This window comes from Labeo rohita, chromosome 20 (genome assembly GCF_022985175.1).
Source record: "Labeo rohita strain BAU-BD-2019 chromosome 20, IGBB_LRoh.1.0, whole genome shotgun sequence".
Taxonomy (NCBI): domain Eukaryota; kingdom Metazoa; phylum Chordata; class Actinopteri; order Cypriniformes; family Cyprinidae; genus Labeo; species Labeo rohita.
The window spans coordinates 5,690,975-5,711,861 of record NC_066888.1 but is presented as its reverse complement, the minus strand read 5'-3'; the positions used below and the strand labels follow the sequence as shown (position 1 = coordinate 5,711,861).

The 20,887-nt window shown below is 35.9% G+C and overlaps 2 protein-coding genes across 2 annotated transcripts; both read left to right on the top strand.

The window, feature by feature from the left end:
• Positions 1-337: 337 nt before the first annotated feature.
• rhag (Rh associated glycoprotein) lies at positions 338-13,553 on the top strand. Its single transcript, XM_051139045.1, has 10 exons — positions 338-628; positions 7,430-7,613; positions 7,717-7,867; positions 8,811-8,958; positions 10,410-10,576; positions 10,670-10,807; positions 10,896-11,017; positions 11,113-11,186; positions 12,065-12,138; positions 12,277-13,553. Exons 1-10 carry the CDS (start codon positions 445-447, stop codon positions 12,349-12,351), a joined length of 1,317 nt encoding a protein of 438 aa, XP_050995002.1. The 5' UTR covers positions 338-444; the 3' UTR covers positions 12,352-13,553.
• A 2,606-nt stretch (positions 13,554-16,159) lies between these two features.
• Positions 16,160-18,876, top strand: si:ch211-22i13.2 (uncharacterized protein LOC553945 homolog). Its single transcript, XM_051137879.1, has 7 exons — positions 16,160-16,372; positions 16,700-16,769; positions 16,880-17,029; positions 17,231-17,289; positions 17,676-17,765; positions 17,891-17,983; positions 18,178-18,876. The coding sequence occupies exons 1-7, from the start codon at positions 16,370-16,372 to the stop codon at positions 18,226-18,228; spliced, it is 516 nt and encodes a 171-aa protein (XP_050993836.1). The 5' UTR covers positions 16,160-16,369; the 3' UTR covers positions 18,229-18,876.
• Positions 18,877-20,887: the final 2,011 nt, after the last annotated feature.

Here is a 20,887-nt window from a genome sequence, read left to right as displayed (position 1 = left end):
ATAATAAAACGTGTAAACCCATGAGACATTTGTAATATTACAGTGTGCAACCAGTCATGGTAAACCTGTGAATTACCATAAAATACAAACAAAATTAAAGTGTTGTTAATCTTCAAGTGTTTCCATATTTAAGGTTCTCAAAGGAGACATAGCCAAATATGTTTCTGTTTATTTATGTTGTGAATTTAAAACACTGTTCTTCGTTTACATAACTAGGAGGAGAGAGGAAACCCATTCCTACAATTACAGTGCAGCAGGGGGTGTGACCATCACCACCTTAATGATCTCTCTTGTCATTGGTCTTCCAAAACCTTCAGCCAATTCAAAACCACATGCCACTTTCTGCACTCCCCCTACAAGCCACAGACAGCGTGAAGAGTGTGAGGGGTAGAAAAAAAGGGATAATCACCCAGAAGAACAGCAGAGACAGGGAAGGTGTTGAGCATGCCAGCGTACGCCACCAACATGAGGCTCAAGTTCCCCATTCTGGCCTTAATACTGGAAGCCGTGACCATTATCGTATATGCTCTCCTTGTGGTATATGACACCAGTGATTCTCACAGACATGATGGGAGTCATGCAGAAACGAATGCATCTCATCCAAGCAGCCCAATGACCCTTTATCCCAGTAAGTATCATAAGTATATGTTTTGTAGATGTGCATATCAGGTCTTGTTTTTACTGTTGACAAATTGACTGTTTTTAATTGAGTCTAAAATAGTATTTAAATCTTTATTGGCTCAACCTGAACATGTGATGTTATTAGGAACTTTAAGGGTCAGATCAGATGGATGTAGTTGAAAATTGCCTTCATGCTTTTGGTCATTGTCTGAATAAAAACATTTCTGGATGATTTCCAAATAAATGCATCCTCTGTAAGGTTGATATTTACTCTAGTCAACTTTGCTATTGAGTTTTACGGTGCTCCTCACTCATCAGTGGTCACTGAGTGAGGGGTTTATTTCTGCGAAGGCTTTTGGCTGAATGTTCATTCAGCATGCAAGTCCCTAAAAATACTCTCTCTGGAGAGGAAGCAATGCAATGGGCTCTTGCACTCTGCAAGAGAAAGACAAAGAGGAGAGGGTGATGAAGGTCAGCGTTTGGTTATTTATCCATGTCATCCATTCAGATCAGTGGTTTTCAACTGGTTTTTGATTCAGGAGCCAGATCTTACACTGGTTGTTGATCAAACATTGACATTTATTCATGTTACTATTAACATAATTTCATTTACATATAAAATTATCAGCATGACATACTGTAGGCTGAATAGCTAAATTGGCCAATTTGGATTTAATTGAAATGAATTTTGATGGTTTCATACTCTCAGCTGCCAATATTTGCACAAACGCACTACGGTTGCACAAACCATGTTATTCTCTATTTCAAGTGAATGTTTATGTCATATAATCATGTAGTCATATGTTTATATTACATAGTTGTTTCATGGTTTTCAATCTTGAGGGTATGCCCATGGCATTTGTGTAGATCTCTATGAAATGACAGAATAATTTGAACCAAAATACTGTCTGGACGCACATAATTTGATGTCAACAACTAAAGACAGGATAAACAGTCTCTCTTCCTTTTTAAAAACTTGATAAGCCTGTTTATTTTGATTCGTGGCCCACCAGTTGAAAACCACTGATCAGAATCTATTATAAAAGAAATCATTCATTCAACACTGTATGTTTCCTTTGAGATGTTTCAACTTCAATTGCATTCCTTTAATTAATTTTCTCTGCATGCTTTGCTTATTTGCGGAGATGGCATGCATTGGTTGTAAATACCCTTATTTCCTTTTATCTTCAAATTGCACTTGTGGTCGCTTGCTTGGAGACAGTTTGAACTGAAACCAACTCTGGGGTGTGGAGAGTATGAACATGCAAGATAAGTCTCCGTATCACATGCGTCGTCAAATTTTCCATTCAACCCAAAATTTGAAATTGGACTTGTTTTATTAGTGACAAGTACATTGAACTTTACTGGTAATGCCACTAAAAAGCATTTGTCTAGGGCTTGATAAGATCTGTCATCTGTTTGTTAATTGCAGTTGTGACTTTCTTAGAATTTGTTAGAGTACCTCAAAGAGACACTGGACTCTCCCTGCTCCCGTTTATTTTATAAATAACAATTTTCTCCAACAAAGAAGAGTTTATTTATAGAGTCCAGATTTAAAACAGTATAGATTCGCCCTAAATAGTTACTCTTCTGCCTTTGAGTTGCAAAAGCTGTGTTTAGAGACTGTCAGCTTTAATTAATTTTTTCATCACTGAAGTTTAACACTTTTGAAGTGCTGGGCAAATTCTTTGCCCCCCAGTGAACCTGATGACCTTTAAAAACAATTAAAACAATATGTGAAAATTAAAGAAAAACAAAAACGCATGTGTGTTTGTAGACTGGGAAAATTAAGGCCATCTGTCACTTCGATACATACATGCAAAGCATTCCAGAAATTAGTGAGAAAAGCTTCAAAGAAAAGAAAATAAAGGGCGCTTTAATCTGGGCAGTAAAGAAAACACGTATAGTGGAGTTATGTCACTGCGCTCTAAATTAGTGCTGACAGAATGTAATTAAGTCGTTGAACATTCGCAAAGAAAGGAAACTTTCCACCCATTAAGAAAATGGGGCCTTTGAGATTTTATCTGCAAATATGTTGCATATGGGAACTGTGAAAACTTTCACTGGGAAAATTATTCTGTTTGTTGTAGCAGCCAACAGTTGGGAAAAATGGATTGTGCACCTTTATTCAGCCAGCAAAATTATCTGTAGTCCACTATGATGCTCTTCCAAAGTTTGCATACATGAAATAGCGAGTGAAAAGTCATTTAGCCAACCATATCATTGTAAATATGTATTGCTTAAGACCAACAGAAAGATCAGAGGAATAAACGTGGGCCAAGCAACGGGTGATAAGAGTTGATAACCTCTGTTTCAGCTGTGTCAGAGGCCCACCTAAATGTTTTTGAGAGGTTTTCAGCAGGATTATTACTAAACAACCATTACTACAGACTAGTGACAATAAATGATTGCTTGAAGACGGAGTAAGAGCACTAGTGTGGCACCACGGGAAGTTACAAGGATGGGAAGGGCTGTGATGATATAACACAACTAGATTCTATCACATTTTTGTGAATCTTTCGTTGAAACATTTTCCACGAAACATCAAAAATGACCATTGAGAATTGAGTGTATGCAGTTATAGATCACATACAGCTGTTTGTTTGTTTTTAGATGGCTTGCTTAGCAAGATAAGATTGAAATCTGCTGATTTTGAATCATCACATATTTATCTGAAGTTTTCCTGTTTAGTCTCTTACAGCATCATTGTACAGTGTTTTTTTGTGTACAGTCTGCTGGCAGCATGGACTATGTTATAAAATGAGGATATGATCATTTATAAAGACAGCAAGCTATAAAAATATATAGCAAGCTGTAAAAATACGCAGCGAGCAAAGAAAATTCAGTTCAGTTCGAGTCCTGATCAAAGCTCTTTGCCACTAAGCTTAGTTGGTAGTACTCACAGGGGTCGTCGGTTATCTTGATGAGCTTAGCAGATGTCAGACCATGAGCGCTATGATTGATGACTATTTGGGTTTGTTTCTGGCAAGTTTAGATTTCGTGTAGATTATTGAATGGGTGGAGGGTTTCAGAGGAATTCTGAGGAAGCCTGAATGTTGGCCTATTCAAAGCCTAGTGCCGCACCTTTTGGAGGTTCACGCTTCTTAGCTCCACTTGTCTCTCCTGGGACAGACAAGGAGACCCTTTTTAAACTTCCTGACAATCGTTAATGTGTCAGATTGTTATCAGCAAGCACAATGATATGGTTTGTATTGTAGTCTGAAAACGGGCTTTGCTGATGAATCAGGTGTTCTGGACTGTATCCTATCTCTTTGTCCAGGGATGTTGACTGTACAGCTTCCTGAGCTGGACAGTATAGGACTCATTTCCTCTCTGCAGGAATGATGGGCAAAAGCCAGAAGTATTGGCACTGTGTGTTGTTAAGACAATCAGTGTGCACATTCAGATACTGTGAATTTAAACGGAGTGTCTATTTACACTAAGCGCAAATAGCCATCAGAACATCAGCACCAGTGGCGCAGATGGTAATGCGTGTGCTGTTCAAACTTTTTTTCCTCCCTTTTCAAGTCTCATATCTTATCGGAAAGACATTTATTTTCAATAAAAATGAAGGAAATAATCAAAAAGTTAAAAACAAAGTATCGGTTAGGGTAAGTATAGGGAGGGCTTATTATCCCAACAAGACATATTTTTAATACTTTGAATTAAAACTCTCATTTACACTCAATACGTTATTATTGCATACTGTTTTATAATGTACTGCGATACTGAGGTGTAAATTGCCTCTATTTGCAATAAATATAGTAGAAAATCCTGCTATTTTAACAGGGTAAATAGAATCTACAGCTATTTGTATTTACTGTAAATAGCATCTATCGTTAAGAAAATATGCTATTTTCACTAGGGCTGCTCTTGACTAAAGATTTTTCTTGTTGAGTAGTAGTCGTTCATTTTAAGCATTAGTCGACTATTAGTTACATGTTTATTAATAAACCATATAAATCATAATAATGAACCTTAATTGCCTACATAGCCTAATAAGCGCTCAAGCGCTTTTTTTTTTTTTTTTTTTTTTCAAAATTATGAATTATGAATGTGTCAGGGAAAAACAGCAAACAGCACTGCACCAACATGTTAACAATTTATTGATAAACTAGCTTTTTCTTTGTTTTTCGGCTTAAGAGATGAAGTTGGCCATACTCATCATTTTCGTAGTAGTGATGTGCCTGTATGCATGTTTCATATAGATTACATAGTCTAAGAATATTTGTTATCTATTTGAACTGGTCCATTTAAAAGTAGACATTTCACTCTCTATAGATATATCATGTCTGTAAGGCAAATATACACTGAATTTTGAAGTGACACGAAGTTCACAGAGACCAAGACGGCAGAAAGTACATCCTTTTTGCTTTCATTATTTTACAAAAGCACAACGTTTCATTGTTATTCTAAATGTACACAAATAAAAGTCTTTGCAGATTCAACAGATGTATTACTCCTATCTGTATGACCAAAAATTATGGAGTATTTTAAAAGCAGGTGACCGCACCGGTGCATCCATCTGTCATGCAGTAAGCACGCTACTATTCAGCTTCCACACTCCGCACAGACACTTGAATAGCACACATTTTTCTAGGTTAATATTAGATTGAGCGGCCATGTAAAGTTGCTACAACATACATCTTTCAGATGATAGGCCATATTTGAGGTCGATGAATGATGGCGAGCGTTTGTATGTCCACCCCGATGTACTGTATTACCTCATAGACCAGCTGTTAATGATTTGTGCATCACAGACTGCATGTCTTCGCCACTTCCTGTGGATTTTTTTTTGTGACTAAGCGACTAATAAAATTTTAGTCGAACTTGTCAACTAACGGTTAATCGACTATTAGAGGGAAGCCCTAATTTTCACTTCTAATTGCTAATATGCTATTTTTATTTAGTGTAAATAGCCTCTATCGCTGTTTACACAGCTGCTGCCTCATAGAAATTGTTATACATTGTACAGCAGGGGAACACTCTGGATATGTTAATTCATAATGCAGCAGTGTAATATATATCATAGCAATTAGATTATTAATCAATGAATCAAATACACTCAATTTCTGACATGGTTTTCCTCCTCGATGGTGAGTGTCATTCATTAAAACAAATGATTTTAGGTTGCTGGAAATCACTTGTTATGTTTACATGCCATGCTTTCTATCAATCCAAATGAGTCTTATTTCAGATTAGGAAAAGTTTTGTTTATATGCACCCTGATCTTTACGATCTGATTCGCATATTCGTTTACATGTGCATTACATGTTTTCTGAATGAATTTTCACCTCATGTGCACTGCCTAGTTGTCACGTTCAGGAACTAAGAAAGCCAAGTGTCTTATGGTTTGTCACGTTGCAGCTGGTTAGAGGACTAAAAAAGCTGGATACCTTTAAATGTGACTGATCCTGAAATAAGTATATTTTAACTCTCATTAGTGTCATGTGAAGTGAATAAAATTACACACACCAACAGGGTCACCAGGGGCAACTTCTTAACCTGTCATTCATAGACTAATAGAAGAGCACACAAGAGCTTTGTACAGCGACGGAAAGAACGATTTATTAAATAGTTCTGGCAATTTTGCAGGAATTACTCTAAAATAGACTTGCTAAGGAAAAAGGTGTTGCCATGTAACGATTCTGGGTGTGCAACTGTTCCTCAAGAATTACTTCACTACTAAACATGTTACGCATTCTCTGTAAAGAGATGTGCAGTATTCTGGTGTTGTTTCCATGTGGAACACATGCAATGCCTGTCAAGCTAATACAAAGACCAAAAAATATCAAAAGAGCAAACATCATTAAAGTAGTGCACCTGTAGAATGTTTGTAATGAAGTGTGACAATATGTGTGATGAAAATCCAGAAATTGATCTTGTTATTGACTGAACTGTGACTTGTTCACACTGCAGATAAACTTAAAGGAGAAGTTCTCTTCCAGAACAAAAATTTACAGATAATACTCACCCTGTTCCCATCCAAGATGTTCATGCCTTTCTTTCTTCAGTTGTAAAGAAATTGTTTTTTTAGGAAAATATTTCATGAATGTTCTCCATATAGTCCAAAATGCAGTTTCAATGCACCTTTAAAGGGCACTAAAAGATCCCGGCCAAGGAATAAGAGTCTTATCTAGTGAAACAATCAGTCATTTTCTAAAGAAAAATAAACATTTATACAGTAGTCAAGATTTGAAGTGGATCAAAAAAATTCATCAAAATTGTCCTATGACAAGAATGGGTATTGTTTTTTGGTTTTAGGACAACTTTGATGAAAGGTTTTGATCCACTTCAAATGTTGACTACTATATACTTTTTAACCTCAAATGCTCATCTTGTCTAGCTCTGCCATGTGCATGCGTACCAATCTGGGTCAATACAGTTATTGTATGTCGAAAAACTCCCATCTCATTTTCCCCTCCAACTTCAAAATCATCCTATATCGCTGCAGAAGTACCGACCCAGTGTTTACAAAGTGAACATGCAAAGAAGGTCAAACTCTTTACAAAAAAAAGTTAAAACTGCGATGTAGGATAATTTTAAATTTGGAGGAGAAAATGAGATTTTTTTTTTGACATATCCTAACTGTATTGACACAGATTACACAAAGTACGCATGCACATTGCAGATCTAGACAAGACAAGCATCTGAGGTTAAAAAGTATATACGATTTAATTTTTTGACAATGGGGTGAGTACATTGTCTGTACATTTTTGTTCTTCTCCTTTAATGTGGTTCTAAAATGCTGTGACTAATTTCAGGCTTCAAACAGCTCTTCTCATAAACTCTTTATCCATGTGTCCAGTGTTTCAGGACGTACACGTGATGATCTTCATTGGCTTTGGTTTCTTGATGACCTTCCTAAAGAGATATGGCTTCAGCAGTGTGGGGATCAACCTGTTGCTGGCTGCCTTTGGCTTGCAGTGGGGTCTTCTCCTCCAGAACATCTGGCATTTGCATGACGGAAAAATAAGAGTCAACATCGAAAGGTAACCTCAACTTTTTGGTGAAACTGTTACATGTTCTGTTGTTTTTGACTAAATATGCCTAGGAGTTAAACATTTCATCTGTCCCATATCTCCTTCTCTGCAGAATGATTAATGCTGACTTCAGTACTGCGACTGTTCTGATCTCGTTTGGAGCGGTTCTGGGAAAAACCAGTCCTGTCCAGCTTCTCATCATGACCCTGCTGGAGATCACCGTCTTCTGCATTAATGAGCATTTGGTTGTGGAAGTCCTTAAGGTTTGTACAGCCTCATTAGTTCATATACTTAAATGACTGCATAGACTGCAAAGATCATTTGTTTCAGCATTCTGGGGGAATCATTGTGATCCTAATTTGATCATTAACTTGATTTACACCAGGTCAGTCTAAGTGTAGGTTTAAACATTCTGCATAATTTTAATACTACTGTTAATTAGGTTGAGGTTCCTTAATATTGGTAACAGAGCCTTGTGAAATTTCATGCTATCTGACCATGATCCTGCAAGGAACTCATTTTTTTAACAAAAGGAAGCTGGGTCAAAGATGAAGGAAAAGCAGTTTAGGCAGTTTTCTGTCTGCTTCCTAAAGCTGGCCGGATAAACTTAATGAACACACCCAGTGTTTCAATAACAACTGAAAAGCAGTGTCCAAAGCACCTTCTTCACCTTGAAGTAGATACCCAGATAGCACGCATACATCTGCAAGATGTCTGTTAAAGATCACTTTAACTGGAAAGCAACTACTTTGTACAAACATCTGACAGATGTCTGTAAGATGTCAGTTTTACATACATTCTAAATCATAAACATCTTAAAGACATATAATAAACATCTATTTGACATCTGATAGGAAACATCCTATAGACATATTGCGGATGAACACTCTAAAAAATACAGTCAAACAGACGTCAAATAGACGTCTCATGATGTATGTGTGCTATGAAGGTAGTTTCCTGTTGACTGTAGACCTTGTAGTTCAAGCGCAACTTACCGGCCCAGATGCAGATGTAAATAAGGAAATAAAATTATTAGTATCTTGATTGACTCACAACAGCACAAACAGTTCTTGTCTAAGAAACTAACAGGTCTGACATTGAACAGTGGTGGTATCTCTAGGAAATAAATCTTACCTTAAAGAAGCAGTCAAACATTTACCAAAAATCTTTCATCTGGTATTCATAAATATTCTTGTCTCTTAACAGGTTTCTGATGTTGGTGCCTCCATGACCATCCATGCTTTTGGGGCTTACTTTGGATTAGCTGTTGCTCGTGTTCTTTATCGCCCTGGTCTTCGTAACGGCCATGAAAATGATGGCTCAAGCTATCACTCAGACTTGTTTGCTATGATTGGTATGTGTAGACCTTTCAGTCAGCTATAAAACAGAAATTTGCCCCTTATTCCACTCAGATCTGCTTACATGGGACTTACTTGACCACAAATTCTTCTGGAGCTTTAATATATGTTAGCATATGTAAGCAAGATTTTCAATGATGTTTTATATAGAAGATAACTTGCAATTTGTAGACGCCATATTTAACTGAACAAGGCTGTGAGGGATTGACACGTAAGCTGCGTTTCCATAACCCTTCAAATTGTGCAAACTGAAATTGCGAATTGAAAATATGCCTAATTGAAACGTGTCGATTTCGCAAAAATGCACAACATGGCTACCGGAGCTGGTCGCTGTAGCTTGTGTTTATACCAGCCATGCCCTGCATGTTTCAGAATTCTGTAAAGATATACGCATACGCCTCTTTCAATTAAATATAATTAATTATGAAATTTGTCAAAATCCCACCAAAACCCGTTGCCATGACTTTTACCGCGAGAGGAAAAAATTGCATTTTAGTCACATAACATCGGTTAATGGAAACACCATTATTTTGTGTATTATATTTATTTATATTTATAAAATATCAGTAAAGTTTTGCACAAATCTGTAATTTAAATGCGCCTACTGTCTGTTTAGAGCAGGGGTCTGCAACCCTGCTCCTGAGGCCTCATTTATAAAATGTTGCGCAGAGACCATCCTACACACTCACGTCTCTTTCAGATGTGAAATCTATGAATCGCAAATGATCACTTTTCCACATTCAACATGAGCATTGGCGTGGATTTAAACGTGCGCACACTCAAAGATCAAATCTGAACGTACGCACTACGCATGCTTTATAAATGAGGCCCGTGGAGAGCTCCCGTCCCGTCCTACAGATTTCAGCTCCAACACTATCTAATCAAGGTTTTTGTGTTGTTGTTTCATTAAACAACATGCTGAAAAGATATATCTGTACAAAAACTTTTAGTGGATAAAACAACTCCAGAAAACATTGTTGAATGCAACTTTAGATTTTAAGACAACACAGTCTGTTGAATGGACTGTACCTCTGTAGCTCACAACACAATTTGTGTCAAATGAAATAATTAAAGTGCAGGGCAGTCTCCCTGGAACATTTTGCATTTGCGGTTTAGTAAGCATACTTGCACTGAAATGTGTTTAGAAAAGTCCCTGCTGAAAAATCAGCATGAATTCCATGTTGTCCCAGGTTGATTTATGCTGGTTAGAGCTGGTATAGTGGTATAGATACACTGCTGGTCTAGCTGATGGACCAGCATAGTCCACCAGCACTGCCATTTCCCATGCTGGGTACCAGGCAAACCAGAATCCCATGCTGGTCCCTCATGCGAAACATACCTAATGCTGGATTTTTCAGCAGGGGTAACTGTATAAATATAATTCACCAAGCATTGTGTCTGTAGGTACTTCTAAACATTCACCATTCCACTTTTCTTGCGTCTGTAGGCACAGTCTATCTGTGGATGTTCTGGCCCAGCTTTAATTCTGCAATTGCTGAACCTGGTGATGCTCAGCTAAGGGCTGTTATCAACACCTATTTCTCTCTGGCTGCTTGCGCTCTCGCTGCCTACGCTACCTCCAGTTTGGTCGAGAAGAAGGGTAAACTTGACATGGTGGGTCATACCAGTCTCTTGTTATTTTACCAGATCTCACGTTTTAGCAGTCCATGATTCTTTTGACTTAGCCTATTGTGTTTTGTGGCACAGGTTCACATTCAGAATGCCACTCTGGCTGGAGGTGTTGCTGTGGGTACCTGTGCTGACATGGACATCCAGCCATTTGGAGCAATGGTGATCGGAATCACTGCAGGCATTATCTCCACTGTTGGATTTAAGTTCCTCACTGTATGAGTTTCTTTCATATCCAAGAGACTTTAATATATTAGAAATCAATTGCATATTAATCCAACATCTTTTTTTTTGGTCTCCTCAGCCCATACTTGCTTCCAAACTTGGAATCCAAGACACCTGTGGCGTGCATAACCTCCATGGCATGCCGGGCATCCTAGGGGGCCTTGCGGGCATTGTGGCAGCAGCACTAGGAAAGAAAGAAAAGTATCTGGCAGTTCTTTTACATTGTGTCTTTGGATGTTTGCTATTATCAGTATGGCAACAATTGGGTTTAATATTTCTGTACTTGTTTATCCCAGAGTTTCAGCAACTTCTCAGGCATGTGGTTTGGCATCTTCTCTGGGTTTTGCTTTGGTGGGTGGATTGATCACAGGTGGGTACTAATACAAGCATAAAAATCTGCAAGATATATGTATCTCTTCTCTAAAAAAAATGCTGGGTTAAAAAGAACCCAACCTGGGTCATTTGGCAACCCAGCGCTGGGTAAATATTGGATAGAACACATGCTGGGTTATTTTGACTCAGCTGGTTGGGTTAAATGTTTTTACCAGTCATGCTGGGTTATTTTATTTAAGTCAGCTGTTGTTTACAAATTATTATATTGCTGATTTAAAATGGACTGGAACTTATAAAAACACACAGAATTACTAGAGGCAACAGCAATAATCAAAAGATGAACATTTATTATTAAGCACAAACACATGGGAAAACCACAAGACAAATTGAATTTATTTGGGTGAATACAGCATAGTTTACAATGTTACATATGTTTAAACTTGTTTAACAAGCATTTTAGGCATAAAAAATGTAACATTCAAAATAGATTTTTAATTTTAGTGTATTCAACCATTCTCTGTAATAACCCAACAAGTTGAACCCAGCATTTGGGTTAAACAAATAACCCAGCACCTGGGTAAAAATACTAAAAATAACCCAATAAAATGACCCAACAAGTTGAACCCAGCATTTGGGTTAAACAAATATCCCAGCACCTGGGTAAACATATTAAAAATAACCCAATAAAATGACCCATCAGGCTGAACCCAGCATTTGGGTTAAAAAAAAAAAAAAAATAAATAATAACCCAGCATTTTTTAGTGTAGATCAACTTGAACCCATATTCTCAATTATAATCTGTTTTGACATATGTTTTAACCATATCAAATAGTTTGTCATCCCAAAACCATGTGAAATTAACATGAATTCAAAAAAGTACATTACAAAAGTAAAACATTTACACACCTTCTCCAGGTCTGATCATGAAGATTCCATTCTTGGGGCAGCCGCCTGATCAAAACTGCTTCGATGACTCAATCTTCTGGGAGGTACGTCAAAAAGATTGATATGTTAATGCTGTTTTGGTATGACTGATATGTTAACGTGAGTACATGGTCATGGTTTTTAATGCTTATGAAGTTGTCTTACAGTTAAGTTTTATAAATGTGAATGCTTTTGATATGCAGGTACCTGAGGAAGAAGAGGAACATGAAGAGCGTTTGACTCATGGCGATTATTCCAAGAACAAAGCAGAGGCTTGAAGCTCAGCTCCAAACTAGCTCATTTCACAAATCAAGAGACCCAGTCCAATAAGCACTCAGAGGCTGTTTAACGTCAGCATCTACTCCACTTACTAACATCTTCAACAGTGAATTCACTATAAGTACTAAGACATGTCATGTGTTATTTTGTAATGGGTGCTTTTCTATACATGTAAGCTACATCTTAAAAACATCTGCAACTCATAATATACTACACTGATAAGTGCTGTCTCAAACGTTCTAAAATTAGGCATTATATAATGAAATGTAAGATGGTTAAAAGTAATTACCAAAAAAGTTCCTAAGCTAACTCAAAGTGTGGGTCAGTTATTGTCGTCTACTGAACTGCAAGTAACTGATTGAATAGTTGCTCACTGTAATGTGCAAAAATCTGAGCCAATGCTTAAGTGTCTAATATCAAAGTAGTTTTGAATAAGCTTTTTTTTAATGATTTTTTTTTTTTTTTACATACCCAAATTTTATGATCACTAGAGATTTTAACCAGTGCTCTTATGTGTTTTAAGCCATGCATATTAGTCCACATCCAAAGAGAGATCCTTCAACTTTCTTGCAACAATTATAGTTGCTTTTTATTGAGATCAGTAACAACCCTTTATGCAATGAAGTATTTTAAGCTGTTGTATCCTAAAGAACTAACAAATATATTGTTGACTTTTATATTTTCACACAATTTCTAATACTTTAAAATGACCTCAGCTAAATGCAGTGGCCTCAAAAAGTAATTAAAAACTCACAGAAAACGCTACATTTATAATTGTATATAAAAAAATCAAAAAAAAAAATATTAGCTTGGATTTAAAAGAACAATAATAATTAAGCACACTTTTCCAGTTTGTTAGGATAACATTAGTGGAACATGTTCATAGTTTATGTAATTATCTTCAGGTGTTGTTACTCTACTGGGACACCTTTGTGAACTTGAGTAGCACTAACTTCATACCTCCACTAATGGACCCTCGGACCAACTGATTAAAAGTAATGAGATAAATGACTAAAACTTAAGCTGATTCTGAGAAAATGTTTTGTTATCATTTGCTGGCAGTGTGATATAGTGTCCAAATGCATTTTGGGGTCACTGTACATTTACATATTTGAAACTGCATCTTTTTGTCAGGATCATTGTAAAACTATGTACACAATAGTATTACATAAAAGCTCTTACATTGCTTGAATGTTCACCTCGTAGTACAAATAAGCAGACGTGATCGGATAGTCATTGCTTGCACTTGGTAAGACTTCTAAATGCCATGTTTTTTAATTACACTCTTTTAATAAGAGGATATAATCCTTGCAGATAGTCTTACTGCGAGCTGACTTACTGGTTCAATTTTTGTGTTTCTGAATGTATGTGTTGCCATATGCCTCACTTCCAAACCTCATCACTTTGTATTTGAAATGTCTGTGAATGTATTAAACTTTTACTGTCATTTATAAAACCAGATATCTGAATTCTTTTTTTGGTATAATGATTGTACTAAGGGCTGTTACATTAATTTGTGTTGCGTGAGTATTAGCTTTTAAATTACTTTTGTTTTTACATTTTTGCGCAATGACATTTTAGTTGATTTCTTGTGGTATGGTAGGCTATCTATCTATAATAAATAACATTTATGCAGCTTTTACACATTTTTGAGATTAACTGGACTATTCATGCTTTTAAAAATAATTGTTACATTAGAAAACCATTTAAAATAAACTAACACAGACAAAAAGATGTTGACAAAAATTCTGAAATGGTGAACATAACTGCTCACCGGTCAACAGACCTATATTCATATGCACTTTTCATTATACATTCACATGCAATCTCAGTGTTTCTGAATTGTTCACGGACACACCACACCTGTGCAGTTTAGGGGAGAGTGGGGTAAATTAAGCCAGTGGGTAAGTTGACCCACCCCCTGAAACACATGGGAGGAGTGGAAGACACCCATTTACTGTTTTTGTCTTGTCAAAGTAAAATTTTAGCATAACAGATGTAATGGCTGTAATCAAAGCAAATTTATCCAGGTATAAAAATATTTATGATGCATACAGGTAATTTAGCAACATATAAAACTATGCAAATCATGTAGCTAAATATTAGCCTGAAATGGTAAGCTAGCTATTTTTTTTTCTTCAAAATGCCAGCTATGGGGCAAAGTGAGCCCAATGCTGTGGGGAAAGTTGAGCCAACACTTTAACTTACCTATACTCACAATAAGGCACTGAAATCTCTTAAGTATAAAATGGTAAGTAAAAATTATCATGTATTTGTAGTCTATTTGATAGGGACAATATACAAGTGCACCAATTCCTTCTCTGAGAACCAGAAGATGATTTTCATCACATTATAATCAATGTATCTTTCCACCTGTAGTCCCTAATGGTTCATGCCAAGAATGTTTTGACTAAAATGTTTATTATTCAGTGACGTTTATTCCTTCATTCTAGTTCAGTTTTTATTTAAGTTTACTCAACAAACTCTCTGTTTACTCTGTTTTTGGGAAGGTTAATACTTTAGTGTTCAACATATTGCTTCAGAAATGCAAACAATCAAAGATTGAAAATTAAACTTCATTTGATTTTTGAAGTTAGCTTCAATAAATATGACTTTTTATAAAATGAAATTTGATTATTAAGAGGTAAATTATCTTTAAAATGTCCCATGGGTATAAATCAGATTCAGTCAGATGGTCAATTTTCACCCAGATGGTTCATCTACCCCTAACCTGGGGCAAAGTGAGCCACAGGAACACTTTGATTTTAATAAGAAGCCATCATTTTAGAACCCTTTGTCATAGATACAACTGATCATTTAAAATAATATGAAACATCCTGAAATTACTTTAGATACTTTGATTGAACTTTTGCCTCATTTTCCACATAAGTACACACCAACTATTTACATTATGACAAAATAAGTCTTTCAGTTGTGTCTTTCATTTAGGTAGGTAATCTATTTTTATTTATTTATTTATTTTACAACGCATATTAGTCCACATGCAAAGATCATTCAACTTTCTTGCAAATAGTTATTGTGATCGGTAACAACCAGTGATAAATTATTTGAAACTATTGTGTACTGAAAAACTAACAAACACATTGTCGACTTATTTTCAGACATTACAGAACAGATGTAAATAATGCGATAATGCTTTCAGTGACCGTGAGGGGGAAAATGTTCAACATTTAGTATAACTTATTCGTGGGCGCCCTCTGTAGGAAAAGTCATGTATTACAGAGGAAATATTCCCTCTTGTGCTACATTAAAACCAATTAAACATTATTTTAAATAAGCTATAGCTACACATTGGGTACAGTTATTTTAGATACGCAATAACAAAAGCTGTCTGTGATGAGGTAACAGACATATTCACGTTTCTGTTACTCTCGTATGGCAAAAGAAAAAGATAAGTTACACAAGAACATGCCAAGCACGTACGAATAACACCTGAAGAAAATACCTATTCAAATACCAATAATATTCAAATATTTCAGTAAATAAAATTTAAAAATTTCTGGGAGTACCTGTTTTTCCATGTATTTGTTAAACATAGTTTACCGATTAATAACGGCTGTAGTTGGCCCAGCCTCACCAGCGCTTAGAAAAGTAACAGCTAACACGTGATGAAGTCGTCTACGTGTTGTTTCAAAAACGAATTGGACAAATTTATACCTGCGTAATAATGCGGAGAAACTTTAATGGGAAATGAACGCTATACACACCGTACATGTATAAATCAGGAGATATTTATTTGCGGTTGTGTCGGTCGCGCGCCTGCGCTCCTGAACAGTACCCGGATGATGTAGTTTGTATGACGTAAAAAAGATGGCGGCGCAGTGGTGTTTATCTTATTGATTCACACGCACTGATCACAGAAATGAAAAAGAGTCATTTATATTCCACGCAGTTTATTTTCAGCACGGATTATATTTATATCGGACGATTCCTCTGATTTTTCCGATTTTTGTTGTGGTCGGAAGGACCACGTTTTGTGGACAGTTTAATATAAACATGGTAAAGTGTTGGAACTGATTACATTAAAATTTACATTACATCAGCATTCTCGTTAAACATTCAGACGAAGCTGTGATTTTTTTTTTTTGCTGATGTTTGCAACGTTATTTTATACGGATAAAGAGTAACGTATTTGTGAAGTAAATGAGTAGTTGTAAAACTAAATTCGGGTCATGACTTACCTTGACAGCATTTGTGAGCATCAGCTTTTAATCTGCGGTTTTTTGTTTATGTTTCTCATAAATAAACATAAGAACACGATCTATGTTTTGACTATTTGAAATGATCTTGATATCGAGTTTTTATGCTTTATTTATTGTTTTTCAGTCTGCCAAAGTGGACGCCGTGGAGACAAGTGAGCCAAGTACAAAAAGCAGAAGTAGTTCTCACAGCAGAGGTGAGTTTCTCTAGATTTTTTTTTTTCTCTAAATTTGGAATCACAGAATCACTAACCCTGCAGACATGCAGAGATGATTTCGCTTACTGCTATGATGTAAACATTAACAGGAAGAGAAAACCGGAAACGAGCAAGAAGCCGAAGCAGATCGTCCTCATCATCTTCCAGTTCTTCATCTTCCTCCTCATCTTCATCCTCTTCATCACGGTCTTCATCCAGCAGCTCATCATCACGTAGTAACTCCAGCTCCAGTAGCTCAGGTAGGTTAAATAAAAAAATCTTTATTAAATGATGTATTATTTACAAATGAAAAATTATATAGGTTTTATATAGAATTGTGTAGGTGTGGAACTTCACATACTTTATTAACAGGAAAGAGGAAGCTGAAATAAACAAATTAAATTATTTTGTAGTAGATCTAAATAATAGATTTCAATAAATGTTTGTGCTTTTACTCCTAGATTCTTGCAAAAAACGAAGAAAATCTTCCAAGAAAAGGAAAGATAAACATGGCAAAAAGGTACCTAGCTCTTTTTTCATTTCATTTGACAGTGTATTTGTGTACTAAATTTGTCTGGAGTTGTCATAATAAACAAGTATTAAGGGACAATTCACACAAAATAAAAACATCAGTTACTCATTCTCATTGTTAAAAACCTGTAAATTGTTTTTTTTTTTTGTTACACAAAAGCAAGAATTTTTAAAAATATTTTTTTACATAGATCATGACATGCAATGTCAGTTAGTGACCAAAATTCACTTTTGACTGAACTATTCCATTAAGTTTATTGATTGTTTATTGTCATTTTTAGAAGCTGTTTGATGTTCATTAATTAAATGTTGATTGTAAAATATTTTCACTGATGTTTTTTATTATTATTATTATTATTATTATCATTATTATAGAAAGGAAAAAAAGAGAAGATACGGAAGCGGAAGAAGGAAAAGGGACACAAAGGACAGGACGACAGCTCTGGACCTGTTCAAATTTCAAAGGTACTTTTTTCAACTTGACTCAAAACCTCATTACATTTTAGTAATGTTTTTGCTTTTGTTTATAATCATTTTGAAAAACAGTTTCTGTCCTTATTGCAAAGTTTAGTGATTTCTGTCATCCCCAGTATCTTAAGGAAAAGAAGAAAACTGGCAAGTACAGTATGATTTCAGGGAAAAAGATTAAAATGAAAGTGAAAAAATCAAAGAAGGACAAACAGGTGAGTTTTTCTTTGGGCAGATTACACATAAACAGAAAAAACAACAAATTAAACATTTGACTTTATAATAAATAGAGTATATAATTTTTTTATAATGGCTGGTGAAAACAGTGTTAGAATGTAAACCAGATGAACTATAGTCAGTTTAACAGTTTTGCACAGATCATTTAATAACTTGCCTTTTTTTAAAACAGATGGACAAAAACAGAGCGGAACTGTTGGAGTTCTTAAACTCCACTTTCTGATTCAGTCCAGACCTGGAACTGCACAACCAGACAACCTTTTTATTTTCCCATTATTCGCCTGCCTGCCACTCAGGGAAAGACCATCTTCAACTATTAATGTTGTTGCCTGATGTTATACATTGACAGTTCCTTACCATAAACTATGTTGATGGTTGTCCTCCTCTTTTTTTTTTTTAAATTCCAGACTGTGTCCTGAAGTACTTATTTTATGTCTGAGTACTTGTACCCTATGAGAACTGTAGCTTGGATGTAACATTGTTACATGTTACTGAAATTGTATAAAAAGAAGTATTCTTGTATTCTCATTTTTAAACGCAAACCTCAAGTACATAGTAACAGAATCAGTCCGGATTTGTAAGCAATTGTTCAGAAGGATGTAAAACATGAAGAGTTTGTGCTGATTCAGCAGGGAGATGAAGGCTGTATATCTCACAGACAATTCACAAAAAGTTGAAACAACATTGTAGTCGTGTTGTTCCAGTGGTGTTTCTTGTTATCCATGATAATCTGTATATTTACCATGTTGAGCCAAATGCAGAGGTATGACTAGCAGGTAGTTGAACGCTTATGATCTGCCTTTGTGAGTCACATGCATCTGACTGTGCTGATGACAATACTGTTCAATAAATTTCCATTTTGTGTCCTTTATTTTATAGCGTCTCAAAAAGGTTACCACTTACGTTATAAACATATGTTAAAAAAATTGGTTAGAGTGGCATGGTTTTATTTACAAAACAGATAGCAAAATAATTTATATAATAAATTTTATAATAAGAATAAATATAGCTGCAAGCAGCAATTACCAGGGTTCAAGCACTTTAAGGCTTTTAAGCACATATGAAAGACATTATTTAGCAAGCTTGTAACCACCTAAATCAGGGGTGGTGAATGTTGGTCCTGGAAAGCCGCAGCCCTGCATAGTTTTGCTTCAACCCTAATCAAATGCACCTGAACAAGCTAATCAAGGTCTGAAGGGTTACAAACAAGCAACAGACAGGTGAGTTTTAATTAGGGTTGGAGCTGAACTCTGCAAGCCTGCGGCTCTCCAGGACTGGAGTTCGCCACCCCTGACCTAAATCAATAATTTAAAAGGCATTCCTGGCAAATCCAGATAATTTACCTTGGAAATATTATGGTTTTTAATGGTTATGACTGTTATAGCGCCACCTGTGGTCTGATCTCCTATGCTTGTTTAGAATCACCTGTCGTTGGGTTTTCTTTTTAGGCTTTATAGGATTTTGGGTCAATTTGGACAGGCCCCTTTTCTAAATGACCCGTTATAGCCTCCTAAATGGTAAATTTAAACTTTTTGTGAGCTATTCAGGGCTGTGTAAAAAAGCACATGCTCTGGAATTTGCGATACTTCTACTAGGTTTTTTTTTTTTTTTTTTTTTTTCGGATTCCCACCAAACTCGGTCAGCATGACCTCATCCAAAATTAAAGTTTGTTTACATAATGTGTGTGTGTTGTTTATATTTATATGTATATACATATAAATACAAAAATTCATAAATATAACAAATATCAACACTAATCTAGTGCTGTTAAATCGATTATTCATGATTAATCGCATCCAAAATTAAAGTTTGTGTTTACATATTATGTGTTTGTACTGTGTTTATATTATATATAAATACAAATAAATATAACATTTAATAAATGTAACATAAATATCAACATCAATCTTGTGCATCAAGCAACATCAATCCAAAATAAGTTTGTGTTCACATTATATATGTGTGTGTACTGTGTTTATATGTATATATGAATATATACCAATCTAACTTTTATTTTGGATGCGATTAGTTTTGATTAATTGATTTGACAGCACTATACCAACTAATTCTTTGTGATTTAAGGTTGTTTCATTATTATTAAAGGGACAGTCCCCCCAAAAAAGGAACTTTCTGTCATCATTTACACACCATCATATCGTTCCATGACTTTTTATTCTTAATTCTTAATGTCTGAACCGTCCTCATCTATAAAATAAAAGTCTATGAGGTCTAGTAACAACGTGGACCCCACTGACTTTCATTTTATGGACTAAAGTGAATAAAGAAAATGAATAAATTATTTTTGGGTGAACTTCGGGTGCCTTTAAAGGACTCGTAAGACCTTGACCTTAAAGGCATAGTTCACCCAAAAATGTCATTAATTACTCACCCTCATGTCATTCCAAACCTGTAAGACTTGCTGGTTCGAGTCCCAGGTCCGACAGGGATTGAATGTGGGGGGAGTGAATAACCAGCGCTCTCTCTACCCTCAATACCATGACTGAGGTGGTATTGAGGGTCCCTTGAACAAGGTACCGAACCCCCAACTGCTCTCCGGGCGCCACAGCGATGTGTGTGTGTGCACATGTTTGTTCACTACTCACTACTGTGTGTGTGCACTTGGATGGGTTAAATGCAGAGCACAAATTCCGAGGATGGGTCACCATACTTGGTCACACATCACATCCTTTCCTTTCCTTCCTTTCCTAAGGAGTTCTGTCATGCGATACAAATGTCACACATATGTGCGAAAAACTGCACAACGTACAATCGTTTACACCCTTGAAAAATGCGATATCACCCCCAGTGGCCGATTTCTTTCAAATTTCCGTTTCGGCCAAAATTCCCATCGGCCTCCGTTAACCTTGTCTAACATGTGCTCA